The sequence below is a fragment of the Bos grunniens genome, chromosome X (assembly GCF_055505025.1).
Source record: "Bos grunniens cultivar Pamir isolate PY7600 chromosome X, Bosgru_T2T1.0, whole genome shotgun sequence".
In the NCBI taxonomy this organism is placed as follows: domain Eukaryota; kingdom Metazoa; phylum Chordata; class Mammalia; order Artiodactyla; family Bovidae; genus Bos; species Bos grunniens.
In genome coordinates, this window is record NC_141194.1 from 52,592,833 (window position 1) to 52,619,502 (window position 26,670).

Below are 26,670 nucleotides of genomic sequence, written 5' to 3' on the forward strand. Positions count from 1 at the left end.
TTCAATATATCAGCTTATATTATTTTATTGTAATTTTAAGTGTCAGTGGGTTTGTTCAAAATTTCCACAAAGGGCTGTCTGAAGGGCTCAGCTGCAGTTTGAAGCAGCCAACCCCTGCAAGCAGAGAAAAATATACAACACTTCTTGTGGCAAAAGGCTTCGTCGCGTTTTTTTCAATGGCGAAGGGCGGGGGAGAAACGGAATGGCAATACTTGGAGCAACACTGCCCCCTGCAGATCACAGAAACCAAAACGCCACAAGGCCGAAAGAAAATCCACCCTTTCTGTTGGGTTTTCGCGCAGAGGACTGGACAGCGTGGACGCGGAAGTTGAGGGGGATGCCCATGAGGACCAGAGAAAGGAAGGGATCTTCTCGAAGGGGTCCGGCCAAACCACCTGTGGACCGCGGGCTCCTCTCCACTGGCCCACGGAACCAAGGCAACACAGGCAGGAAGTCAGGGAATCCGGGAAATCCGCTGCTTGGTGGGCGGGGCTGCGCGCAGGAACCCAGGGAGCCCAGCGCCGGTCTCCTGGCCCGGGTCGGTTGGGAGATTTCTCCTGGACCCTGTTTCTAAGTCTTCATTCACTGAGCAACCTGACCGGGTATGTCCGGGTCCTGTCGCCCACTGCCGAAGCCCCCGAAGTGCGGGACCGGTAAAAGTCCCCTGTATTTCTCCTCCCGCCCACCCCAGGCCTGTGGAGGCGTTCCTCTCGTGGTACACTCACTGTTCTCTCAGCCCTCACTCTTCTGATCCGTCCTCATTGCCCACGAGGCTCACCCGGTCATCCTGGAGACTCTCCGTCCTCTTCGATTTTCCCTTCCTCCTCACCGGAGCATACCCCTGCCCATGGTCCCGCCCCGGGCATCAGGAAAGACCGCGCCCCTCATGCTCTCCTGTTTCTAGCCTTCCTCCCTCTCATCACCCTCAACATGATGTCCTACCCTCCAGCTCCCTGGCTCTAGTTCCAGTGCACTGATACCAGAACCTCTTGGAAACCCCTACCTCACCTACCACATGTCCTTCAACACTACCCGCCAGGCTCCTCCTGGATCCGCTGAGCCAGGGCTGGAAGCTGTCCCCCGCAAACACATCTCTTGTGCTCCTTGCACCCTCCTGCCTACCCATGTCCTGCCTGTGTCTGAGCACTGGAGCGTTGAGGAGCAAACTTTAGAACTTTACAGAAGTGTTTTATCTTAAATCCCTGGCCAGAGTAGAACTGCTGTTTATTTTCACTCTCACCTACCTACACTACTACACTACACAGTAGTGACCTTCCTCCATCCTAATGACCACCAACCCCACAGGCCAATAATTCATAGAGAAGGAAGAAGCAATCCCGTGGAATTTCTCAAGTCTCCCAGTCCCAAACTCCATGTTTCTGCCCTGGCAGTCAGCTGCCCCTCTGCACGTGTGCTCCTGACTACACCCAGCCCCTCACCTCTGCTCGGGATCCCATGCCTTGCACCTTCCCAGGGACTTTGCACCTGCAGTTATCACTCCTCTGTCCTGAACCAGAACCTGTTCCCTCTTCATCCCGGCATTCCACAGCACAGAGGGAAACCCACCGTCTTCCACCCTCTTCTGCAGCTCCTGGCACATTACCAGTTGCCCTTCAAAGCAAAACTGCTTCAAATTCTGCTGAGATATTGTCTCCTCAGCCCCCTTCCGTGGAGCTTTTGTCCCAGTCACTCCACTGTAACTGGTCTCGTCATGGCCATCATTAATATCCATACTTCCTGATCCCACAGACACTCTTCAGTGCTCATCTAAGCCAACATCTCAGGCATCTTTGGCATATTTGACTCTTGTGTTCTTTATCCCTCTGTTTTTATATTTCAGGGGCGTGGGGCGTATGTGACACCAAAGTATCCTAACTGAACTCCACAAGGTACACGTTCTACACTGTGCCCCCTTTGACCTGGGTATTGTTTGGGAAGTCTTGGGTCAAATGAAAGACAAGCCAAAGGAAAGAGCATCCCAGTCACAATGGGGAATGGCCCACAGAGGAACTGGCAGGCAGAGGCGAGAGAGCTCAGACAAGGGAGGTGTGACAAGAAATGAACACCAGGGACAGGAGGATTCCACCGTATTCACACCTGGGACTCCAGGGGCACAGTGTACAATGACCCAACGGAGTCTTTGGGCAGAAGGGTGGATGCAGTTTAGGAATTTCGTTTTCTGGAGCTGATCATGGTTCCTGCTGCGGTGCAGGTGAGATCCAAGGGAGGGACCTGCATCACTTTAGGGAGAAATGTGGAAAGGGACTGAATCCAGATGAAGCTTAAGCAGGCAATGGGCTAGGGGACCTTGCGGCCCAGGAGTGGACGTCCCCACCCAGGGATGGGCTGGACGATGATGCCCAGATTCAGAGGGGTTTGCAGATACAAGCAGGGTGGCTGAAGCTCAGTCAGCCAGGGAGCACTAGGTCCACAGCAAGAGGAGGGAGACAAAAATGCAAGTTTCACCACCCCCATCCATGGGCGGTACAGGTCAGCATCAACAGCTGGAGCCAGGAGAGGACAGTCATTTTTCCCTCAGGGAACACTGAGGCCTCTGTGAGGAACAAACGTATGCCGTGTTATAGACTCCTTCTCCCACATGACTGTGAGCCTTTAAGTGACATATACCCTTGCTCCATCGCTGAAAGAAGTAGAGAGCATTTTCACCAGAATAGACTGAGCATTTGTAACTGTGGATATTCAGTTGGTTGCATGCAACCACACTTTCCAAGTCAGAAGCAACTTCTGTTGGGTTTTCCCGTTACTAACTAGTATGAAGGGTGAACACTCATGAGGAAGATCAGATCATCCAGGGAGAAAAAAATACATTAAAGTGTCCATGGAGTCTAAGGAGCATACATTGAAACTGTGATCTCAGCAACCCACGTCCCCCCCACCACCAGTGGGACCCAGAGGGAGAGGAAGGAGGTCTTCCTGAAACTCCACTGCTGCTTTGAAAATACCACACTCCCCTCTCAACATGAATACTCACCTGTGAAGGTCATTCCTATTCTCCACTCTGTCTTCTAGTCAACAGTCCTGATGATGCTTTTTGAACTGGCGTCCCGGTCTCTTTGGTTTGGGGAATAGAAAATAGCATACCCTGCAAGCACCCAGGCCTCTACTTCCAATACCCTGAGTCTTTTGTTCCCTTCAAGCCATGCTTCTTGAAGGTATAGACTCCAGGAGCATCCTTATGTGGTTACCTCTTGATGCCTCCTCTGAGTGCCCATCCACAGAACATCCCCTTGCTAACGTATCCCAAGACCTCCATGGGCCAAACCGTAGTACCCAGTGCTGTATTGTCCACAGGCACATTCTGTCTTCAAAAACACTTTCTTTGGTCAGAGTCTGTGACAGCAACCATCCTGGTTTTCCTCCTCCCTCTCAGTTCATTACTTAGAAATCTCCTTATTGTCCATTTACTTTGCTGCTGCTACTGCTGCTAAGTTGCTTCAGTTGTGTCTGACTCTGTGCGACCCCATAGACGTCAGCCCACCAGGCTCCCCCGTCCCTGGGATTCTCCAGGCAAGAACGCACATTGGAGTGGGTTCTTCTCCAATGCATGAAAGTAAAACGTGAAAGTGAAGTCGCTCAGTCGTGTCCGACTCCTAGCGGCCCCACGGACTGCAGCCCACCAGGCTACTCTGTCCAGGGGATTTTCCAGGCAAGAGTAATGGAGTGGGGTGCCATTGCCTTCTCCGATGACAAACCTAGACAACATATTAAAAAGCAGAGACATCACTTTGCTGACAAAGGTCTGTAGAGTCAAAACTATGGTTTTTCCAGTAGTGATGTACAGATGTGTGAGTTGGGTCATTAAGAAGGCTGAGTGCCAAAGAATTGATGCTATCGAATTCTGGTGTTAGAGATGAGCCTTGAGAATCCCTTGGACAGCAAGGAGAACAAACCCGCCAATCCTAAAGGAAATGAACTCTGAATAGTCACTGGAAGGACAGATGCTGAAGCTGCAATACTTTGGCCACCTGATGCGAATAGCTGACTCATTGGAAAGGACCCAGATGCAAAAAATTGAAGGCAGGAGGAGAAGGGGGCGACAGAGGGTGAGATGATTAGATAGCATCACCAACCCAATGGACATTAATTTGATCAAACTCAGGGAGATAGTGTAGGACAGAGGAGCCTGGCATGCTGCAGGCCATGGGTAGTAAATAGTTGGACACGACTGAGCGACTGAACAACCACCACCACCTCCACCTTACCTTTGAGCTTCCCTAAGCTGCCAGACGGAGAAGGCAATGGTACCCCGCTTCAGTAATCTTGCCTGGAAAATCCCACGGACGGAGGAGCCTGGTGCGCTTCAGTCCATGGGGTCGCTAGGAGTCGGACATGACTGAGTGACTTCATTTTCACTTTTCACTTTCATGCATTGGAGAAGGAATAGCAACCCACTCCAGTGTTCTTGCCTGGAGAATACCAGGGACGGGGGAGCCTGGTGGGCTGCCGTCTATGCGGTCGCACAGAGTCGGACACGACTGAGGCAACTTAGCAGCAGCAGCAGCAGAACTGCCAGAGCCCCACTCTCAGCAGGGCTAAGAAGCTTTCTATGTCTGTCAGTGGTAAAAGCTGAGACTTATGTCTTTACACACTCAGTGCCCCCTGCTAAGGTGATGATGGGTCCTTAGAATGCTCATCACTCTCTCCCTGAGCTCAGACCAGGGAGCCTTCTCACGACAGTAATGGAGCACCTACCCTGGTACAGAAATGGGAGTTGGAGCTGTTTACCCCCCTCTCAATGTGTTTTCTCCCTTTACATTCACTTGCACATTTCTTCTAGAGTCACCAAATCCAACTCTGTTCATCCCCAACTGGTTACTGTAAAAAGCTGCACCTACATCTCTATCAGGGCGGATGCATGTATCCCCTGCACTCTCTATTTTATTTCTCTCCCTTCAGAATCTCTAGACTCCCAGACACCACCCTCAAAAGGGGCAGTGATGCAGGGGAGGTTGTGACTCTCATCCACAGCCTGGGTCAAAGCACAGCTGTGTTATATATAACCTCTTTCACTCTTAGAATGAACCTTATCTTCTAGCTTTCCTCCTGCTTCTTGGCCACCCTGCTCACCGTTTTGCTTGGCTTTTCCCTTAGGTCCATTCCCTGTGTTTCTCCTTTGCACTTCTTTTCTGTTTATGTGTCTGTCTGGTCCACCAGTGTGATATTCCCATCATCCACCTCACATCACTGGTCTTGTTATTTCAAGCGTTGCAGACACGTCCTGAAACATGCTAGTAATCAATGTGTGTGTACTCAATGAAGGAATATTTTTAATGACTGACAGGAAAAGCATCTCCTCCATGTAGGAGTCAGTATATAGGTGTCATATTTGTAGCACGATACATAGTCTTGTGTGTTGTTCCAGACACTGTAGGAGTGTGACTCTGTCTTGGTGCCCTGGTGCCCCTGCATATCCCCACTTAGGCTACGTAGACAAGGCTAAACTGCAGGCTGACTTGAACCTTGGCAGAGAACCTCTGATTGCTCTTGCAGCAAGGGGAGAGAAGCAGCCTGATGAAGAGCTGCTATGAGGCCATTTCTCACCTGCCTCCTCATCCAGCTGGAGGTGACACAAAGTTGTTACTCATCCACCTCTGGTTTCAGTTGAACATAGGATGGTCTCCCTAGACCCAGCTGAGATACAGCTGTGGACTGCAGAGCTGCTCATTGCCATAGGGCACAACTGTGGGCTCCTTCCTGGCACAGACCCACCACCTGTAGTGCCTTTACTGAGGCCTTCCAATTCAGTGGCAAACCGCGGGACTAGGGACAAGGCAACTGACACCAGGGTCATATTGCTTCTGCACTGTCTGTAAGGTAGAATCTGAATCCATTCGGGTTCATTGTCTCCTTACTGGCCAAGCCCGTAGAAGGTGACAAGCCAAACTAACAACTGCAGTGGTGCCCTGAGGCCCTGTGGCTCCTGCGCTGTAACTTAGGGACTGGCTGCCCGACTACGTGACAGAGTCTGGTGTTGAGTTGTGTGATGTTGTGTGACCAGAATACTGGCTTATTTCCTTTGTCATCACACACAGCAAGGAGCACGGTTTTCACTACATACTATGACTTAGGGTAGCCTTGTCAGTCCTCATTAACAAACCAACCTTACAATGGATGCCATGTCTGATACCAGCTATTGAATCTGCTATTGAATCAATATATTTATATAGACAAAATACGTTTCTCAAGTCCAGTTCATTTTAAAAGTTAACATTATAGTTTATTTGAAATTCAAAATCTGTATCACTTGTGAGAGAATTGTAATTGTAAAGGTAAATGTTTAAATGAAAAAATGGAGTAGAATAAGCCAAATCCATTTGCAATGTAATGCCTATTGCACATGTTATCTTGTTTATTCTTCATAACAAATATTTAGTGTAAAATTGTAATTTCCATTTTAGAAATGGGGAAACAGATCCAAAGGATGTAAATACCTTTCTCACCTTCACTCAGTATGTGTCAGAGCCAGTACTGATACTCTGAGTTATGTCACGTGCTGTGCTTAGTCGCTCAGTCATGTCTGACTCTTTGTGACCCCATGGACTGTAGCCCATCAGGCACCTCTATCCATGGGGATTCCTCAGGCAAGAATACTGGAGTGGCTTGCCCTGGCCTTCTCCAGGGGATCTTCCCGACCCAGTGATTGAACCCAGGTCTCCAGCACTGCAGGCGGATTCTTTACCATCTGAGCCATCAGGGAAGCCCAGTTATGTCATGTCATAGCCAATGAGGAGACAGAGCAGATAAGACTCAAGTCATTTTGTCTCACGAAGTTCCCCTCATTCCTTTCCCTTTTCTTCTAGCTAGGATCTAATCTTGTCAGACAGCTCCATGACCTAGGGGCTTTTTCACATACTTTTTGGTAAGATGGGATACTCTTATTTAAGTCTCAAGGTAGATTTGAACCTCCCATTTTCAGTCCTTTTGGACCTGCGTTTTCATACCTCTGTAAGGGCGCAACAGCTGCTATTTATAATCCCTTGTTATTCCTTAAGCAGAGTGCATTCTGAATAGGTCCTTTGTAGCAGAAATATATTTTTTTGCTGCGTGAGGATGCAGATGGGGCCTCAGATAGGTAAGCATTTTGTTATTATGTAATAATAAGAATAGGGGGGAATCAGACAGCTGGAGGACTTCCTGTAGCTCAAATGGTAAAGAATCTGCAGGAGACCAGGGTTCGAATCCTGGGCTGGGAAGATCCACTGGAGAAGAGAATGGCAATCCACTCCAGTATTCGTGACTGGAGAATTCCATCCACAGAGAAGCCTGGCGGCTACAGTTCGTGAGGTCGCAAAGAGTCAGACACGACTGAGTGATTCACACACACACACACAGACACACACACACAGTTGGAGGGCTTCTGAGATCTGGTGACTATCAAGCCAATGGAGGACGTCATGGAGAAGAAAATATGTTTGTGGCTGCTCTCTCCCTGCACCCAAAAAAACTTGGAAGGCAAGTCAGAAGTGTGTGAAAGATATGGTGTGGCATTTGCCATGGAATTTGACAGCAGTTTTTTTCCTGTCTCCCTACAACCTTTGACAATGGCTTTTGCATTCCATTTCTCTATAGGAAAATACAATCATATTAAGTTTTAAAAAATGTTTCCCTGTCAATGATTTCATCAGGGACACCACCGTATGAGATTTGGGTGGCACATTTTGTAAACCCATTTATTCAAGAGAAGACAAAAGGCTTTTATGCAATTTTTATGTGTAGGTATATATATATGTATGTATATGCATTAACATGTAGATTACACCTAAAGAATATGTTATGACCCAATTTTTTTAACTCTAGAAGTGCAAGGGTGGTTTAAATGTATAAGGTTACCAATGCATTTCACCACACTAATAGAAAAGTGGAGGAAAAACAATTCTATGATCATCACAATTGATACATTATACATGTTTGATGAAAATTAATCTATATTCAAGACGGCAAACTAGGAATAGAATGGAACTTACTCTGATAAATTATATCTACAAAAAACGCAACATAAACAGGTTGAAATGGAGAAGATTTTTTCATTTCCTATTGGGAAAAATACCAATTATCACCTGCTTTAGTCAAGACTATTCTGGCCAGGTTTGTTCAATGCTGAAAAATGAGGACAGGTTTAAGGTTTAAGCCAGTAGAAACTGTTGATATTCAAATATAATAGTATATTTGAAAAGCAAAAATAATCTAGATCTAAATTTGTGGAATTAATATGCATATTTAGAGGAATTGTTGGACAGAAAATCTATATATAGATATTCTATCTCTACATACATCCTCAACTAGACAATAAAAATCACAAACCATCAATTTTCAATAACATTAAATAGCCAGGGATAAATTTAACAAAAATGTGCAAGTAGAAAACGAAACTTTATTTCCACAACTTTAACAGTCAAATATACAAATAAGAACAGCATAAATCGTTTCAGTTTATCTTCTTTCAAGTAAATGGTTGCCCTTCACCTATAATATAAACATTAGAAAAGTTCCTCAGCAGAACTTTGATGACAGGAGAGGTATACAAAGCTCACTGCAGTTGTAGTTTTACAAAATGGACTAAAACAAGAACACTAAGGGCGACCCTTTGGCTTACCTTCAGTTAATCCTCTCGAGATTCTATAGACTTTTCAAGCATATTACCAGTATTGGTGATGTTTAGTTATTTAGTTACTGGGGTATGTTAAATAATACTTGTTTTTCTACCCTATTGGCCATTTCATCAATATTCTAAAAATATCTGAGTTCCAGATTATCCTCAGTTTTAATTCTGTAATATACTAACTGTTAGTGTCTTGTTCATATTTCTTATTATGTATACTTGGGCTCTTTCCATTTTCTTCACAGTTATGTAAACTAAGAGGAGTGGACTAGCAGTTTGGGGTTGACAGATACAAACTATTACATTCAGAATGGATAAACAACAAGGTCCTACTATACAGCACAGGGAACTATGTCCAATCTCCTGTGATAAATCACAACGGAAAAGAATATTTTAAAATGTGTGTGTGTGTGTGTACATATATATATATATATAAAATTATGGAAACTAGCACATTGTCTTTATTTATTAGTTGAGTTTATTTTCCTCTTCCTAACAATTCATACCTGTCTTTTATTAAGTATCTTTTCCTTTTTCCCTTAGGTTTATTCTGTTGCTCTTTTTCTTACCGTTTATATTGGATGTAGGATTTTGTATTTATGTACCTTGTAATTTATGTATTTTTCTTTTTAAATACCACACATATTTAGGGCTAAGATTTTTCTATGAGAACATTTTAATCATGTTCTGTAGTTACTTGAAAGTAGTATGAAAGTTGTATTTTTGTCTAAATGTTCTAATGGAATGGAACAAAAACGTAAAGTGAAAATATTTAGAAGGCTAATACACAGTAAATTCTTCCCTAACTATGAAGTTCTTCCTTTAAAATCAGTACCATGCAATTCATTGTCAGCAATTGGGAAAACACGTATGTGAAAGATACTAAGTTGATTACGCAGGAAGAACTAGAGTTACAATCTTTGACCTTCAGAACTTTTTAAATTCAGGTATCAAAGGAAAAATAACTATGGTTAGAGACGATTATATCATGAGGCACAGATTTTTATTAGTTCTTTAAGAGTGAGAGAGGGATGTAGAACAAAAACCATCATAGTATTGTAAAGTAATGATCCTCCAATTAAAATAGGCAACACCCCCACCCCCCAAAAATACCAAACGTGGGGGCAGGTAGTGTGCTTAGCATATATATCTTACTCACACCTGGCTTGAATATCACTGACAAAATGCACTCTCTCAACTTGATCAGCCACAGAAACAGGAAACTAGACTATCTTTTGCCATTTTATTATTCAGTAATTGCATGCTTACTGGGGAAAGGATTTAAAATCCAACTGTTTTTTTAAGAGCTAGAGAATTCAGAATTTGAGAGAATTTAACAAACATCAAGAAGAATGTTGGCTCATTTTCTTAAAAAAATTTATTTATTTATTTTAATTGGAGGCCAATTACTTTACAATATTGTGGTGGTTTTTGCCATACATTGACATGAATCAGCCACAGGTGAACATGTGTCCCCCATCAGAAAATGAAATCTCAATTCCCCTGTTAAAATTTGACTCAAGATGATATTTTATGATAAATAAGTCATAAAAAAAGAGTATTCTTGTATGCATTCCATCGAAGAGAATCAGAGAATGCAAGAATTAGCATTGAAAACTTAGCATTTTAGTGTATCTGTTCTGAATTCACAACTTATATGAGTAAAGTTGAGTTTAGAAGTTAAGGGATTTCACAGAATCACACACGTTATGCTAAAGCTGGTACTAGAACCTACTTGAATGCCTGAGCATATTTCATATAAACTAATATTTATTATAAATGCATGCCATATTTGCTACAAGCAGAAATTATAAAAGAACCTGAAAATTATTAGCTGTTGCTTAAAGTACTAATACAAGAGAAGAAAACGGTTCCCTATTTTCAATTCGATATGGCTTTGATCCTCTCTGTTTCTTTATTTGAAAGTCTGTAAGTCAGGCACTCAGGCATCTGGGGTCTGAACTATCTTTCAAAGAATATGTGAACTCTGTTATTAAAATAATAGTAATGTTCCTTCTATATTATTAAAGATATAATATTCTGAAAAAACAGAAACCACATAAATGCTGGAGAGGGTGTGGAGAAAAGGGAACCCTCTTACACTGTTGGTGGGAATGCAGACTAGTACAGCCACTATGGAGAACAGTGTGGAGATTCCTTAAAAAACTGGAAATAGAACTGCCTCATGATCCAGCAATCCCACTGCTGGGCATACACACTGAGGAAACCAGAAGGGAAAGAGACACGTGTACCCCAAAGTTCATCGCAGCACTGTTTATAATAGCCAGGACATGGAAGCAACCTAGATGTCCATCAGCAGATAAATGGATAAGAAAGCTATGGTACATATACACAATAGAGTATTACTCAGCCATTAAAAAGAATACATTTGAATCAGTTCTAATGAGGTGGATGAAACTGGAGCCTATTATACAGAGTGAAGTAAGCCAGAAGGAAAAACATCAATACAGTATACTAACGCATATATATGGAATTTAGAAAGATGGTAACAATAACCCTGTATGAGACAGCAAAAGAGACACTGATGTGTAGAACAGTCTTATGGACTCTGTGGGAGAGGGAGAAGGTGGGAAGATTTCGGAGAATGACATTGAAACATGTAAAATATCATGTAAGAAACAAGTTACCAGTCCAGGTTCGATGCACGATACTGGATGCTTGGGGCTAGTGCACTGGGACGACCCAGAGGGATGGTATGGGGAGGGAGGAGGGAGGAGGGTTCAGGATGGGGAACACATGTATACCTGTGGCGGATTCATTTTGATATTTGGCAAAACTAATACAATTATGTAAAGTTTAAAAATAAAATAAAATTTAAAAGATAAAAAAATAAAAGAATTAAAAAAAAAAGAAACCACATAAATTACTTTCTGAATGGATGACATACCTGCTTCTGGCATTTCAACAGGCTCTGTATTTGATGCAACCTCCTCCCTGACATCGGGACCATCTCCACCTTTACCCCCAGTCTTTGCCTCAGCCAATTCCTGGAGATCAGTTTCCAGGTGAGAATCTTTAAAAAAAAAAAGTATCAATTCAGCTGTAAAGCATACAATATAAACAAGGGAATGATGATATTGATTCTCTCAGTATTATGAATTAAAAGTCTTAGACCAGTATGGTAAAAATGTGATGAATGAGAACCTCAGGAGCATTATTCCAGGAATGTTTTGATGGAGAAAAAGGAAAGCAGAATTTTCCGAATGCTATCACCATTTTCCTTTCCCAGGGTTGTCCTCAGACAACTTAGGTGCCCCCTTCTCTTTGTCTTGAAAACAAGGGAAAATTTGAGCGACCACACTGACCTGAAAACTATACTCTGCTCAGTTTTTTAGGAACTGTCTGAAGTCCTTTTCTAATGTTTCCTTTCCTCCTCTTACTGGTTATGTCTTAAGACATGATGCACACTTACACTTTACCTCCAGAGGCATCCTTCTCCTTCTCTTCATTATGATTCACCGGATCCTCTCCATTTACTTCCTCCTTCCCAGGTGTGATATCCTGAATCTCAGCTGGCGGTTCCTCTTGTTGAGGTTGCTCAACACTGGGCTGCTGGTCCTAGTAGAGAGTGCATGCAAATAAATCTTTTTGTTGTTAATACATCTAATAGCATAAATATACATAATACATAGATATATCTGAGCATAAGTAAACCTAACAACATTTTCCCAACACAATTCTATGTACTTACTTTTAATAAAGTTACTCTTCCCACAGAGAAGAGTTAGCTCCCATAAGAGTTACCCAGAAAGACTTTGGAAGTTATTTAAATCTATGTTGGGATGGAAGTATGCAGTCTGTTGTTAATAAGCAGGAGGAGGGAGTCACTGGGCACATTTCCAGGGAATTCAACAGTATACTCATAGGCAATGCCAGACTGTAAAATATCTGGATCAATGTTCCTTCCTAACACAAACTGTCACCCTTTATGAGCATGGAAGACCTTTATCACTGCATTTGTACTATTTAACATGATTTTCTCAAAAATAAACTTGTGCTAATAGAAAACATCAAATGGTAAGGTACTCACAACCACAGGTTCATCCAGCTTGGGGAATCTTGATCTATAGGTCCCAATGTTGACACCACTTGCCCACTGATATTTGTCCCGGAAAATAGAATATTGTGATTTAGAAAATGTATTTAAGAGTACAGCTATATTTCATCACTTTTATGACCATATGTTGACTTATTTTTTTTAATGTGAAAATACTTTCAAAAGAAAATTCTGGTTAAGTTAGAGTGTACATGCATTCCAATTACACCAAATATAGTTGCTTGCAAACCCATTTTTGTCTTTGCTATGCTGGCAGAGAAATCACCTTAAGGTACACAGGAAGGCTGAATTTTTGTGAGGAAGTTTGATTTCACAATAGAATTCTCCATCATGAAGATATTTAGTGAAATACTGCTAGGAATTTAAAAATTCAGGACTACTGCTCATGTCACACTCCTATTCACCAGACCTATTTCCCCCAACTCCCTTGGAATTCAGTTGGAACACGAAGAAAGGCTCAGTCTTTACAGCCTGACTATGGGATTTTCTCAGTGTCTGTGGCTGAGGTGAGTCTGCATGCAGAGCAACCGGTCCACGTCTCTCTTGACACCTTACCACAAAACTCGTGAAACATATGTATTATATGATTGTATGTTATGTGTTATATGATTTCATGTCAATGGGTTTCTGGAAAAGGCACAACTATAGGCAGAGAAATATGTCTGTGGTTGCCAGGGTATAGGAGTGGAGGAAGCAGTCTGAAAGGAAATAGCCCAAGGGAGCATTTTCAAACCAATGGGACGTTTTCTACATTTTTATTGTGGTAGCATTTACACAATGGTATGCATATGTCGACAAATGGTAATGCTTTAAAGCATTGACTTCTATGGTATATAAATTATATCTCAATACTTCCCACTGTTCTAAAAAAGGAAAAGGATCTTTTAAGTATGTAAATACTGGTTATTGTATCCATCTAGAACTTGAGTTCATAAACATAAAAGTCTTATTTGAAATTCTTCCCAGACCCGGCCAACTTCCAGGATTCCCCATGACACCTTTGTACCCTTATGACAAGACACAGAAACTGGGTCTTAACCACGTTTACAATTCCGTCTCCTTCACCTCAAGTCAACATTCTTGCTGAGTTCTGTCCGTTTTACTTCGAAAATGTCTAATGCATCGACTTTTCCCCATGTCCACCACATCTGCTCTAGTCCAAAGCCCCCCTCCATTTAATTGTCAACCCCCTTCTAACGGGTCTCTCACATCCACTCAGGGTGCCTGTCTCCCACTCACCGCCCTCTCCCTCCCTCTCTTACAGTTGCAGAACTGTTTATGACTTTCTAGATAAAGCCTACTGTCCTACACAAGAACTTGAAGGTATGGTCTAGCCCTTGCCCAGCTTGCTAACATCATGGAAAGTAGAGAATCCTCTTCTTGTCTCTCTCATTGGGCTTCATTCATACCCTCCACTTTCTCAAGCTTAGATTGTCCCATATTTCTGAAGCCTCCGGTTAGTAGACTCCTTCAAGCTAGGCTTCAACAGTATATGGAACGAGAACTTCCAGATATACAAGCTGGTTTTGAAGAGGCAGAGAAACAAGAGATCAAATTGCAACCTTCATTAGATCATGGGGAATGCAAGGGAATTCCAGAAACACATCTACTTCTGCTTCATTGACTAGACTACCTCAAGGCTTCTGACTGTGTGGATCACAACAAACTGTGGAAGATTCTTAGAAATGGGAGTACCAGACTAGCTGACCTGTCTCCTGAGAAACCTGTATGAGGGTTAAGAAGTAACAGTTAGAATAAAACATGGAACAATGGACTGGTTCAAAATTGGGAAAGGAGTAAGACAAGGTTGTATAGTGTCACTTTGCTTATTCAACTTACATGCAGAGCACATCATGGGAAATGCTGGGCTGGATGACTCACAGGCTGGAATCGAGGTTGCTGTCAGAAATATCAACAAGCTCAGATATGCAGATCATACCACTCTAATGGCAGAAACTGAAGAGGAACTAAAGAACCTCTTGATACGGGTGAAAGAGGAGAATGAAAAGGCCGGCTTAAAACTCAACATTCAAAAATATAAGATTATGCCATCTACTCCTATCATTTCACAGAAAACAGAAGGGGGGAAGTGGATGCACGGACACATTTAATTTTGGAGGCTCCAAAATCACTGTGGATGGTGATTGCTGCCATGTATTAAGACACTTGATCCTTGGAACAACAGCTATGACAAAGCTAGTATGCATAATTGCTCATTGCTTCAGTCGTGTCTGACTCTTTATGACTCCATGGACCGTAGCCTGCCAGGTGCCGCTGTCCATGGGATTCTCCAGGCGAGAATACTTTAATGGATTGCCATGCCCTCCTCCCATGGGGCATGGCAGGGCATCTTCCCAACCCAGGGGTGAAACCCATGTCTCCTGCATTCCGTGCATTGCAGGGAGGTTTTTTGTTTTTGTTTTTGCCAATTTATGCATGTTTTAATTGAAGGATAATTGCTTTACAGAATTTTGTTGTTTTCTATCAAACATCAACTAGAATCAGCCATAGATACACCCATGCAGTGGGATTCTTTACCACTGAGCCACCAGGGAAGCCTATGTCAAACCTAGACAGCATAGTATAAAGCAGAGACATCACTTTGGCAACAAAGGTTCGTATAGTCAAAACTATGGGTTTTTCAGTAGTCATGTACAGACGTGTGAGTTCGATCATTAAGAAGGCTGAGTGACAAAGAATTGACGCTTTCAGTTTGTGGTGCTGGAGAAGACACTTGAGAATCCCTCAGACAGCAAGGATATCAAAACAGCCAATCCTAAAGGAAACTAACTGAACATTCAGTGGAAGGACCGATGCTGAAGCTGAAGCTCCAATACTTTAGCCACCTGATGGGAACAGACGACTCACAGGAAAAGACCCTGATGCTGGTGATCAGGGTAGGAAGCCTAAAGCAAGTTATGCCCTGGTGACTGCTGAACAGGTTTTAGAAGCAAAATCTCTCCCCCAGGGAACCAGTGCCATTAGCGGAACTTATGGCTCTGACCCAAGTTCTAGAGCTAAGCGAAGGGCAGCGAGCAAATATCTTCACTGATTCTAAGTACGCTTATTTGACTTTACACACTCATGCTGCAATATGGAAAGAAAAACAGTTTGAAAGGGCAACAGGAGAAATTATTGAGCATTTCAGAGAGATCCAGAGACTTTTAACGACTATATATTGTCCTAAAGGAGTAGCTGTTACGCATTGCAAAGGGCACAGCAGGGATGGGAGTAAAGTAGCTGAAGGTAATCACCTCGCTGATGTCAAGCCAGAAAAGTGGCACTTTAGGAAACCCCTTCACTGCAGATGCCTTTGATCTGGACAGGTCCTGTGGAACAGGAAAAACCGCAATATACTGAGGAAGAATTAGAAAGATATGAGAAAAGAGGAGCAAAGATTACTGATAAAGGATGGCTACAGTCCAAGGATGGACGATTAATAATTCCTGAAAAGACTCAATGGAAAATTCTTAAGGGTTTACACCAGAGTTTTCATTTAGGTGTAGAGAGTACTTAACAGATAGCTTCTCATTTGTTTGAAGGTAAAAATGTAGTGAAAACTTTAAAGGACATTATCAAAACATGTGAGGTTTGTCAGGAAAATAACCCAAAGACTGAAAAGCTAGCAAAATCTGGATTACAAAGAAGTGGAAAATATCCTGGAGAAGACTGGGAAACTGATTTTACTCACATGCCACAAGCTAATGGATATTCTTGCTCACAAGTTTGGGTGGATATTTTCCTGGATGGATTGAGCCTTTTCCCTGTTGCAGTGAACACGCTAAGGAGGTTATAAGAATTTTAATCCATGAAATTATCCCCAGGTTTGGGCTGCCACGGAGGCTTCACAGTGACAATGGCACCACCTTTGAAGCTGCTCTAACTCAGGGGGTGTCTAAAGCTCTAGGAATAGAATCTCACTTACACTGTTCCTGGAGACCCCAATCCTCAGGAAAGGTTGAAACAGCTAACGACATTATCAAAAGACATCTGTGCACATTAACTCAAGAGACACAGGACAATTGGATTAAAGTTCTACCTATAGCTTTAGTGAGGGCTGGGACTGCCCCCCAAAAGGAGGGACTGTCCCCCTTTGAATGTATTTATGGAAGGCCTTTCTTATGCACAGACATTGTTATAGACCCTGAAGCCTTAGAATTAACTAATTATGTAACTCAGCTCTCAGTTTTTCAACAGGCATTAATGGAATTCCAGCAGGTGACTCCTGACCTAGCCTCTGCATCAAACAAGCCCTCATTTGAGCCAGGAACAGAGGTCCTGATAAAAACACTGGGATCTGGGGGCCAATCCCTCAAACCCCTCTGGGAAGGCCCTTACCAGGTTATTCTTTCTTCTCCCACAGCTGTCAAAGTGCCAGGAATAGATTCATGGGTGCATCACACTCGAGTTTAAGAGGTGGCACCCTGACCAGAACTAAGTCACGTCATTTTATGTCTTTCGTTTTGATGCTCTGACTTTGTACTTTTCAGATGGCCCTGATAATCTATGTGAGCCTACTTCTGCTGACTCCAAAAATCCTGAGTTTGCCGTTTGATCCTCAAGACAATGCCTTCCTGTCCTGGGCTCACTCCTATGCTGCATTCCACAATCTGTCTAACTGCTGGGTCTGCAGAGTGCTCCCCTCTTCATCAGTGGAAGGCTTCCCATCGTGGACATCTCCACTTCAAGGAAAAGACTTTCTCCAAGTCTGCGAATACCTTCGACAATAATTGTGTGTGATGTCTCTTCTTAATCTGATGACATCTAACAACCCTAAGATGGACTGGTGCAACACTTTGTACTTTAATTACAGACATAACGTGGCTTTTAATTTTGATTATACATTGTCTTGGTTTAATGACTATTTCGCTACACAGAAGGTAAATGGGTCTAGATCTAGTGGCTTTTTACCTGACGTTTATCAAATATGGGATGATTGAGGTTATATGGCTAACTCCTGAAAAAGGACATCTAATGTCTACTGCCCCTATATGCTGGGAACAAATAGAGCCATCCCCAGAAGTTAGCCAACAACTTAATTATAATGATTGGAAACAATTGGGACTTTTGCCTCAGGAAATATGCAAGGTAATCATTCCCGTATTTTCCAACCCCAGTTCAGGTCCTCCCTTTGCCTGGCCAGGCACTGATTGGGACTGGATATCTCAGTCACGCTGGCTTGCTCCAAATGGGACCTACTGGATATGTGGCTCTTACCTATGGGCAAGGCTTCCCCCTGGCTGGATAGGGAGATGAACCCTAGGTTTAGCTTTTACTCATGGCTTCATATTTTCAGAGCTTCCAGAAAAGCCTGCTAATTTACCACACCTTAAAACTCAGTGGGCAAGGTCTGTATTTCGCTGGTATGATTATTTGGCTGCAGTGTTTGTTCCCTCTCTGGGAACTACAGATGTTCTGCTATGAGCGGATGCTTTTGACTAATTTTACTCAACAGGTATTACAAGATTCTCAAAAAGCTATTTCAGCTCTTCAGTTCAGTTCAGTCGCTCAGTCGTGTCCGACTCTTTGTGACCCCATGAATCGCAGCCCGCCAGGCCTGCCTGTCGATCACCATCTGCTGCAGTTCACTCAAACTCATGTCCATCGAGTCGGTGATGCACTCCAGCCATCTCATCCTCTGTCATCCCCTTTTCCTCCTGCCCCCAATCCCTCCCAGCATCAGAGTCTTTTCCAATGAGCCAACTCTTCGCATGAGGTGGCCAAAGTACTGGAGTTTCAGCTTTAGAATCATTCCTTCCAAAGAACACCCAGGACTGATCTCCTTTAGAAAAGACTGGTTGGTAACATCGAAAAAAGATGTCCTTTTCATTATGGGGACTGGAATGCAAAAGTGGAATTCAGGAAACACCTGGAGTAACAGGCAAATTTGGCCTTGGAATATGGAATGAAGCAGGGCAAAGGCTAATATAGTTTTGCCTAGAGAATGCACTGGTCATAGCAAACACTCTCTTCCAACAACACATAAGAAGAGTCTACACATGGACATCACCAGATGGTCAACACCGAAATCAGATTGATTATATTCTTTGCAGCCAAAGATGGAGAAGCTCTATACAGTCAGCAAAAACAAAATGAGCAGATGACTGTGGCTCAGATCATGAACTGCTTATTGCCAAATTCAGACTTAAATTGAAGAAAGTAGGGAAAACCACTACACCATTCAGGGAAACAAATCCCTTATGATTATACAGTGAAAGTGAGAAATAGATTTAAAGGACTAGGTCTGATAGACAGAGTGCATGATGAACTATGGACGGTGTTTGTGACATTGTACAGGAGACAGGGATCAAGACCATCCCCATGGAAAAGAAATGCAAAAAAGCAAAGTGGCTGTCTGGGGAGGCCTTACAAATAGCTGTGAAAAGAAGAGAAGCGAAAAACAAAGGAGAAAAGGAAAGATATAAGCATGTAAATGTAGAGTTCCAAAGAATAACAAGGAGTGATAAGAAAGCCATCCTCAGAGATCAATGCAAAGAAATAGAGAAAAACAACAGAATGGGAAATACTAGAGATCTCTTCAAGAATATTAGAGATACCAAGGGAACATTTCACACAACGATGAGCTCTATAAAGGACAGAAATGGTATGGACCTAACAGAAGCAGAAGATATTAAGAACATGTGGCAAGAATACACAGAAGAACTGTACAAAAAAGATCTTCACGACCAAGATAATCACGATGCTGTGATCACTCACCTAGAGCCAGACATCTTGGAATGTGAAGTCAAGTGGGCCTTAGAAACCATCACTATGAACAAAGCTAGTGGAGGTGATGGAATTCCAGGTGAGCTATTTCAAATCCTGAAAGATGATGCTGTGAAAGTGCTGCACTCAGTATGCCAGCAAATTTGGAAGACTCAGCAGTGGTCACAGGACTGGAAAAAGTCAGTTTTCATTCCAATCCCAAAGAAACTCAATGCCAAAGATGCTCAAACTACCACACAATTGCATTCATCTCACACACTAGTAATGCTCAAAATTCTCCACGCCAGGCTTCAGCAATACATGAACCATGAGCTTTCAGATGTTCAAGCTGGTTTTAGAAAAGGCAGAGGAACCAGAGATCAAATTGGCAACATCTGCTAGAACATGGAAAAAGGAAAAGAGTTCCAGAAATCATTCTACTTCTGCTTTATTGACTATGCCAAAGCCTTTGACTGTGTGGGTCACAATAAATTGTGGAAAATTCTGAAAGAGATGGGAATACCAGACCACCTGACCTGCCTTTTGAGAAATCTGTATGCAGGTCAGAAAGCAACAGATAGAACTGGACAAGGAACAATAGACTGGTTCCAAATAGGAAAAGGAGTACATCAAGGCTGTATATTGTCACCCTGCTTATTTAACTTATATGCAGAGTACATCATGAGAAATGCTGGGCTGGAAGAAGCACAAGCTGGAATCAAGATTGCCTGGAGAAATATCAATAACCTCATATATGCAGATGACACCACCTTTATGGCAGAAAGTGAAGAGGAACTAAAAAGCCTCTTGAAGAAAGTGAAAGAGGAGAGTGAAAAAATTGCCTTAAAGCTTAACATTCAGAAAACGAAGATCATGGCATCTGGTCCCATCACTTCATGGCAGATAGATGGGGAAACAGTGACAGACTTTATTTTTGGGGGCTCCAAAATCACAGCAGATGGTGATTGCAGCCATGAAATTAAAAGACGCTTACTCTTTGGAAGGAAAGTTATGACCAACCTAGATTGCATATTCAAAAGCAGAGACATTACTTTGCTAACAAAGGTCCGTCTAGTCAAGGCTATGGTTTTTCCAGTAGTCATGTATGGATGTGAGAGTTGGACTGTGAAGAAAGCTGATCGCCGAAGAATTGATGCTTTTTAAGTGTGGTGTTGGTGAAGACTCCTGAGAGTCCCTTCGACTGGAAGGAGATCTAACCAGTCCATTCTAAAGGAGATCAGTCCTCGGTTTTCTTTGGAAGGAATGATGCTGAAGCTGAAACTCCAATACTTTGGCCACCTCATGCGAAGAGTTGACTCACTGGAAAAGACCCTGATGTTGAGAGGGATTGAGGGCAGGAGGAGAAGGAGACGACAGAGGATGAGATGTCTGGATGGCATCACCGACTCGACGGACGTGAATCTGAGTGAACTGTGGGAGTTGGTGATGGACAGGGCTGCCTGGTGTGCTGTGATTCATGGGGTCGCAAAGAGTCAGACACGACTGAGCGACTGAACTGAACTGAACTGAGTGTCTCCATGTGGTTAAAGAGGGAATGAGGCGCAGAGGCACTATGTAACTTGTTCAGTGTCTCCAGCATTAAGGGAGCCAGAGGTCTGGATGCACTGTGGAAAACTGTGTGTTCTGTATTTATCAGTCAAGAGTAAGATCCAATGGCTATGGCAAAATATGTAGAACAACAGCTAGCACATAACACAAATTGATCTTACATCATAGAAATGCACACTAAATAGAAATCTGATTTCTTCAGAAATCTTTCAAATGGAGGCTTGACAAGACTGGCATCAGGATGTTTTGTAGACACGATGGTCTCAGAGCCTCCTCAGAACATCAGACAGCATGTCAGTGAGTCTCCTAGACTGGTGGTCTTGGGTTTGTGCATCAGAGAAAGCAGGAAACCCCTGTCACATGCTCTCAGTGGAGACAGAGCCAGGCAGCAGGCAAAATTAGACCATGCCTCTGCTCTGGTAGTGCCTAGACAAGTTGTCCATGTCAATCAGAACTGAGGAATTCTTTTAAAAAGTGCAGATTCCATGATCTACACTCAGTGAATCTCACTCAGTGGGGCTACAACAGTGCCCCAGAATCTGTGAGATTTCACTACACTTGGGAAACTCTCAGGGACTTTATTAAACCCCTTTGGTAGTGAGACTGTCAGCAAAATAAGGGAAATAATGATCAGAACAGATATTAGAAAAAATATGTAGATAAGCAACAAAACCCAAAGCTGGCTCTTTCAAAAGGTCAATATGAATTCATAAGTTTCCACCCACAAGAATAAAAAAAAAAAGATAACTAAAGACAAAACTTACCAATATCAGGAAAGAAATAGGTTACAGATGCGGATGACCACAAACTGTGGGAGAAACTGAAATAGCAGCACCAGGCCCCCTTCGATGAGAGCTACGTGCCAAACCCAGCCCGTTACAAGATTCCTTGACATTCAGGAGCACGCCAAGTAGATTTCCATGCCAGGACTGTTGCATTTATTGTTCCTTCTGCCTGGAATGCTCTTCTCTTAGGTAACCCCACAGCCTGCTCCCTTACTTCCTCCAGATCTCTGCTTACTTGCCATCTTTCAGGGAGTCTTTCCCTCATTATCTTGAATAAAATAATAACATCATATCTACATACTCCTTTTCCCCTGATCTAGCAATATGTTTCTTCATAGCGCCTGCCACCCTTGATTATTTACTGACCACCAAGTCTATGAAATGAGAGACTTGGTTGAAATGGCAACCCACTCCAGTGTTCTTGCCTGGAGAATCCCAGGGACTGGCAGGGGCCTGGTGGGCTGCCGTCTATGGGGTCGCACAGAGTTGGACACGACTGAAGCGACTTAGCAGCAGCAACAGTACTGTCCCAAACTCCTTCAATAGTCCTCAGGTCTATGGCAGGTGCTCAGATAACATTTGCTGAAGGACAGTCTGGAGCCAGGCCCTTTACACACATTGCTAACATGCACAGGTACCCTCCAAGATGGGCACTGGCCCCATTGTATTAATTATGATACAAACTGAGATTTCAGGAGACAAGTGATACACTCAACAACACAGTCAGCATGTCAGGTTCCAGGCTTCAGAATCATATCTGCCAGCTTCCAAATCCTCAGTTCCCAGACAGAGACTTCACAGCCAAGAACATAAGAGGTTTTATATCTAACACAAAGACTCCAAACAGCTCAGATAGATACCCAGAGACACCAAAAAGAGCTCACTGAATCTCTGCACAGAGAGTGCACAACTCGTCTCAGACCCTCAAACACAATTGAGACCATAACCATACACACTGTGACAAAGACCCTCCAAACAGACCAAAGTCTTCCAGACAGAAACAAACGAGAACTGCACAGATACTTCACATCATGGAGACTGACTCCCAAACCACTGGGACACTTACCGACCTAACACAAAACCCCCTAAACAGAAAGACAGACGTTTTAATAATAACTCAAGAACACAATATAATCTTAAGATTAATTTCCCAGACAAATGAAAAACTTGCAAACTGTACATAGATTCCCAAGCAGCTGATAGTTTACACCTTTACACTGACCCATCCTTAAAGCAGCACAGAGGCATCACAACTTGGAACGCAGAATCAAAAGCTCAGTGATCTCACATTCTGGGGTGCAGACGCCTACACAGAGATCTCTCACCCAGGGACTGAAAAGCCAGCAAGCTCCAAAGATGCACATCCCGGTATACAGGCACACATCCTAGAGGCTTTGTACTATGGCTCACAAAATCCGCTCAGATCAAATATCCCATCACTCACAACCCTGCCAAAAGGCTCAAGGGGATCAAATGTACCCAAACAACACCTGTGTTGTCACACGAAGCAATACACAATCGCAAGCTGCCAGATACAGTTTATTCTCCAGGGAGAGACACCAAACTCAGAGACCTCTCCCTGGACATGAATTGCATGCATTTGTGTGAATGACGGAGAAGGCACTGGCGACCCACTCCAGTACTCTTGCCTGGAATCCCGTGGTCAGAGGAGCCTGGTAGGCTGCAGTCCATGGGGTCGCTAAGAGTCGGACACGACTGAGCGACTTCACTTTCACTTTTCATTTTCATGGATTGGAGAAGGAAATGGCAAGTCACTCCAGTGTTCTTGCCTGGAGAATCCCAGGGACGGGGGAGCCTGGTGGGCTGCCGTCTATGGGGTCGCACAGAGTCCCACAGGACTGACGCGACTTGGGAGCAGCAGCTGTGTGAATGACCGTGCACTGCCACAGGATCCAGACTGAGCGGAGCTAAACCAGAATGAAATGCCTTCACCATGCACAGCCAGCGACTGCGCCAAACCTCGCCACTAACCAGGGCAGCTATTAGACCCCTTTGGAAAAAGCAATAAGACTCGGAGGAAAATTGTTTGCTCTGAAAAGTCGCGCACGCCAACGCAGGCTCACGCGTATACAGGCGCCTCTCTCCCTCAGTTCCTGTTCTACGACCACACTGCCTGCAATCACAAGGTGGCCAATCACTGCCCAGAACGCTTCCCTGACTCCACACCCGGACAGCCAGTCTCTCGCTCCGTAGTGGTCCCACCAACGAAGGGGTGGAGTTGAAAAAGAGAGAAAGTTTCCGCTTAATACCTGTGTCCACTCGGATTCAAAAGCAGTGGGAAGACGAAGAGGAGCGAGTCGGGATGGACCTAGTGGCGCCATGAGTGCCGCTGCTGGGAACTGTGGTCCATGCCCGACGCGGTGTAAGGGGACCCTCTCTGTTGTCACACGCCCTCTCCCAATGGTACCTTCCAGAGTGGGTGGTCTTTCCGCTACCCCTCGGTGGTACATCCCAGGACAGAACTGTTTCATCTCGCGCGCCCCTTGCTGGTGGGATTGGGGAACAACAGATATAGATGCCTGTGGACCATTCCAGGAGGATCCACAAAGGGTGGAAGGGCAAGGTTAGGGGGAAAACCCCACAGATTCCTGCAATTTGGGACTCAGAAAAAAGTCTTCGTAAACTGAAGATTACGTCTCTATGGGGATCACTGTCGTAACAGAGAGCATGGAAAACACTTTATCTTTGCTGGGCATTGTGATTGTTTGTGCTTTCCTGTTCAATACAGAATAGGTCTCATGGGGGAAGGCCAGCCGTAGTCCCCCAGGGGCAGGATAGATAAAGCTTCCGACTGGGATCTGCAGGCCTGGCTTGGGAAAGCCCTCTGTCGCTGACTGCGAGTAATATGTGGAAGAGACAACAGGACCTTCCATTCTCTTAGGAAAGGGGTCAACTCTGAGAGGACCCAAGGACACCACCACGTAGGTGAGATAAAGACCATGGCTTTGTCACCATCTTGTCATCTCTGAATATGTTTCGTAGCAGAATCCTCAGCCTGTCTAGCTATGCCTCTCTCAACAAGTTTAAATTTGTTTGTTCATTCCATCATTCATGCATTCTCTCCAAAGTATGCATTAAGCACAACTCTGTATGTTAGGACAGAGAAAATCAACCTTTTCCTCATGGAGCTTACATTCTGTTGGGATCATGTGGTCCCTAAATACAAGTAATGTATCAGGTGTTTGTAATTGCTGTGATTAAAATTAAATCGGGATAGTGAAACAGAGAGAGGGGGTGATATTTAGAAAGAGTGGTCAGGGAAGTTTTAAGATTGTGACATTTGAGCAACAGCCTGGAGGAGATATGCCTATCTGGGAGAAAAGTATCCTAGACAGAGGTAAGGCCAGTGGAAAAGCTGGGGAGTAGAACCCTGTGTAGTGTGTATGAAAACAGTGAGGAGGGCAATGTGACAGGCACAGCATGATGGAGGGAGAGTGAAGAGATTGGGTGACAGAAGTGATGAGGGCCAGGTCATCAAAAGGGGGGATTTGAACTTGAACCACAGGAGGGTTCTTATCAGAGAATTCCCTAGGCTTCTTTCCGAGGCCCAGATGGCACATGATTGTTGAAGAGCCCTTGGTTTATTTGAAGAAAAACCCTTCCCCACCCCTTCTGCAGCTGAGCATGCCTTTCCTGGAATCCCCTACACTCAAGGGGAATGCCTCTTCCTGCTTCTAGTGAACATCCATGTCAACCGATGATACTCCCAGGAGAGACAGGGCAAGGACCCTCTTGGTGTGACTGAGGGCGCATTGAGTCTTACAAAGGCAAAGAGGCATGATATAAGAGGCACAGAGATGGCAGGGAGAAAGACAAAGATAGAGCATTAGACAGGGATGGAGACACTACTTCTGGTAGCAACCTGTCCCCACTTAGTTAGCACCCACCTCCAGGCCCCCAGCCCTGCTACTGGATGATGTACAGTACATTTTCCCTATAGGAGAAAAGAAGCTCCTCCGCAGGGACTCTCTCTAGGGAATGACTCAGTCGCCCATAGCCTGGGCCTTAATCATGCTCCCTTCATCCACATCAGGGGCCTCTGCCCATCAAGACAAGGACATGCTTCATTCCTGGGGAAGCTCATGCTGTACACAGGGTCCCTCACAACCTATCCTGCCCAGACTGCCCTCCTGCTGATCTCACTGCCAATGACTGCTTTGATGGAGGAAAGAGAGGCAGGGATCTCTGCATTTGTGGTGGAGCCTCATGCAAATTGGTGAATGTGAGATTTCTCCCCAGCTGCTTGGAGGCTCACCTCTGTACCTTCCCCCACCACATCGATGGGTGTGTGATGGAGAGGCACAGAGACATATCCTGACAGTGAGTCAGTCATAGGGTACATGTGGCCCTGTGCAAACGCCCCCCTCCCCCACTACCCGGCCAGGGTTGTGCTGATTCTTCCCTTCCTCCTCCAAGGAGCCCAAGCTTACATGCAGTCTCTCTCCTCCTCATGAGCTGAGATCTTCCATCTGCACTGGCCTTGGGTGCCCATCTGCTATCGGTGCCCTGCTTGTTGTGGGCTGGACAGATGGACTGAAGGAGTGTGTGTACACAGTTTCTGAAACAGGGCCCTTATCAAGGGTAGTAGTCATATCAGCAAGTATTGTTCTTAACAAGATTAATACCTGGGCTTCTGTGAACTGAGCATTATTACCCTCTCTGAGGCTGGGGCCCCAGGCTTTTATCTCTGTGCAGAGGCATGGTAGAAATCGTAGCAAATGTGACATCACAGGCCTGCTTCTATGGCCTGTGAGACTGGGGTCCATCCAGCCTTCCTCTTAAGACTATTCTCATGTGCAGATACATGAACAGCTGAGAGGCCCAACCCTCTAGACAAAGGACCCCGAAATAGTTCTGAGATTTCATGCCCTGGGACAGAGATGTGCAAACAG

General features: G+C 44.2%; 1 protein-coding gene and 1 long non-coding RNA gene across 5 annotated transcripts in view; one reads left to right on the forward strand and one right to left on the reverse strand.

Moving 5' to 3' along the window:
- LOC147340358 (P antigen family member 3-like) overlaps positions 1 to 24,367 on the reverse strand; it is a 95,977-nt gene extending 71,610 nt beyond the window's left edge. The window contains exons 1-5 of one of the 4 annotated variants that reach the window (XM_086388707.1): positions 24,028 to 24,357; positions 12,672 to 12,737; positions 12,061 to 12,199; positions 11,529 to 11,654; positions 8,373 to 8,484 (exon numbers count right to left, since the gene is read on the reverse strand). In XM_086388707.1, coding sequence (XP_086244833.1) covers positions 8,462 to 8,484; positions 11,529 to 11,654; positions 12,061 to 12,199; positions 12,672 to 12,737; positions 24,028 to 24,249 — 576 coding nt within the window. In that variant the 5' untranslated portion in view covers positions 24,250 to 24,357 and the 3' untranslated portion in view covers positions 8,373 to 8,461. Of the gene's footprint in view, positions 1 to 8,372; positions 8,485 to 11,528; positions 11,655 to 12,060; positions 12,200 to 12,671; positions 12,738 to 24,027 lie in introns of those variants that run through there. The other 3 variants (XM_086388708.1, XM_086388710.1, XM_086388709.1) reach the window with 3 other exon arrangements.
- LOC147340360 (uncharacterized) lies at positions 480 to 18,047 on the forward strand. The gene is made up of 4 exons (XR_015159370.1): positions 480 to 602; positions 1,841 to 1,889; positions 11,550 to 11,646; positions 17,189 to 18,047. It is a non-coding gene; the product is annotated as an uncharacterized LOC147340360 (long non-coding RNA).
- Positions 24,368 to 26,670: the final 2,303 nt, after the last annotated feature.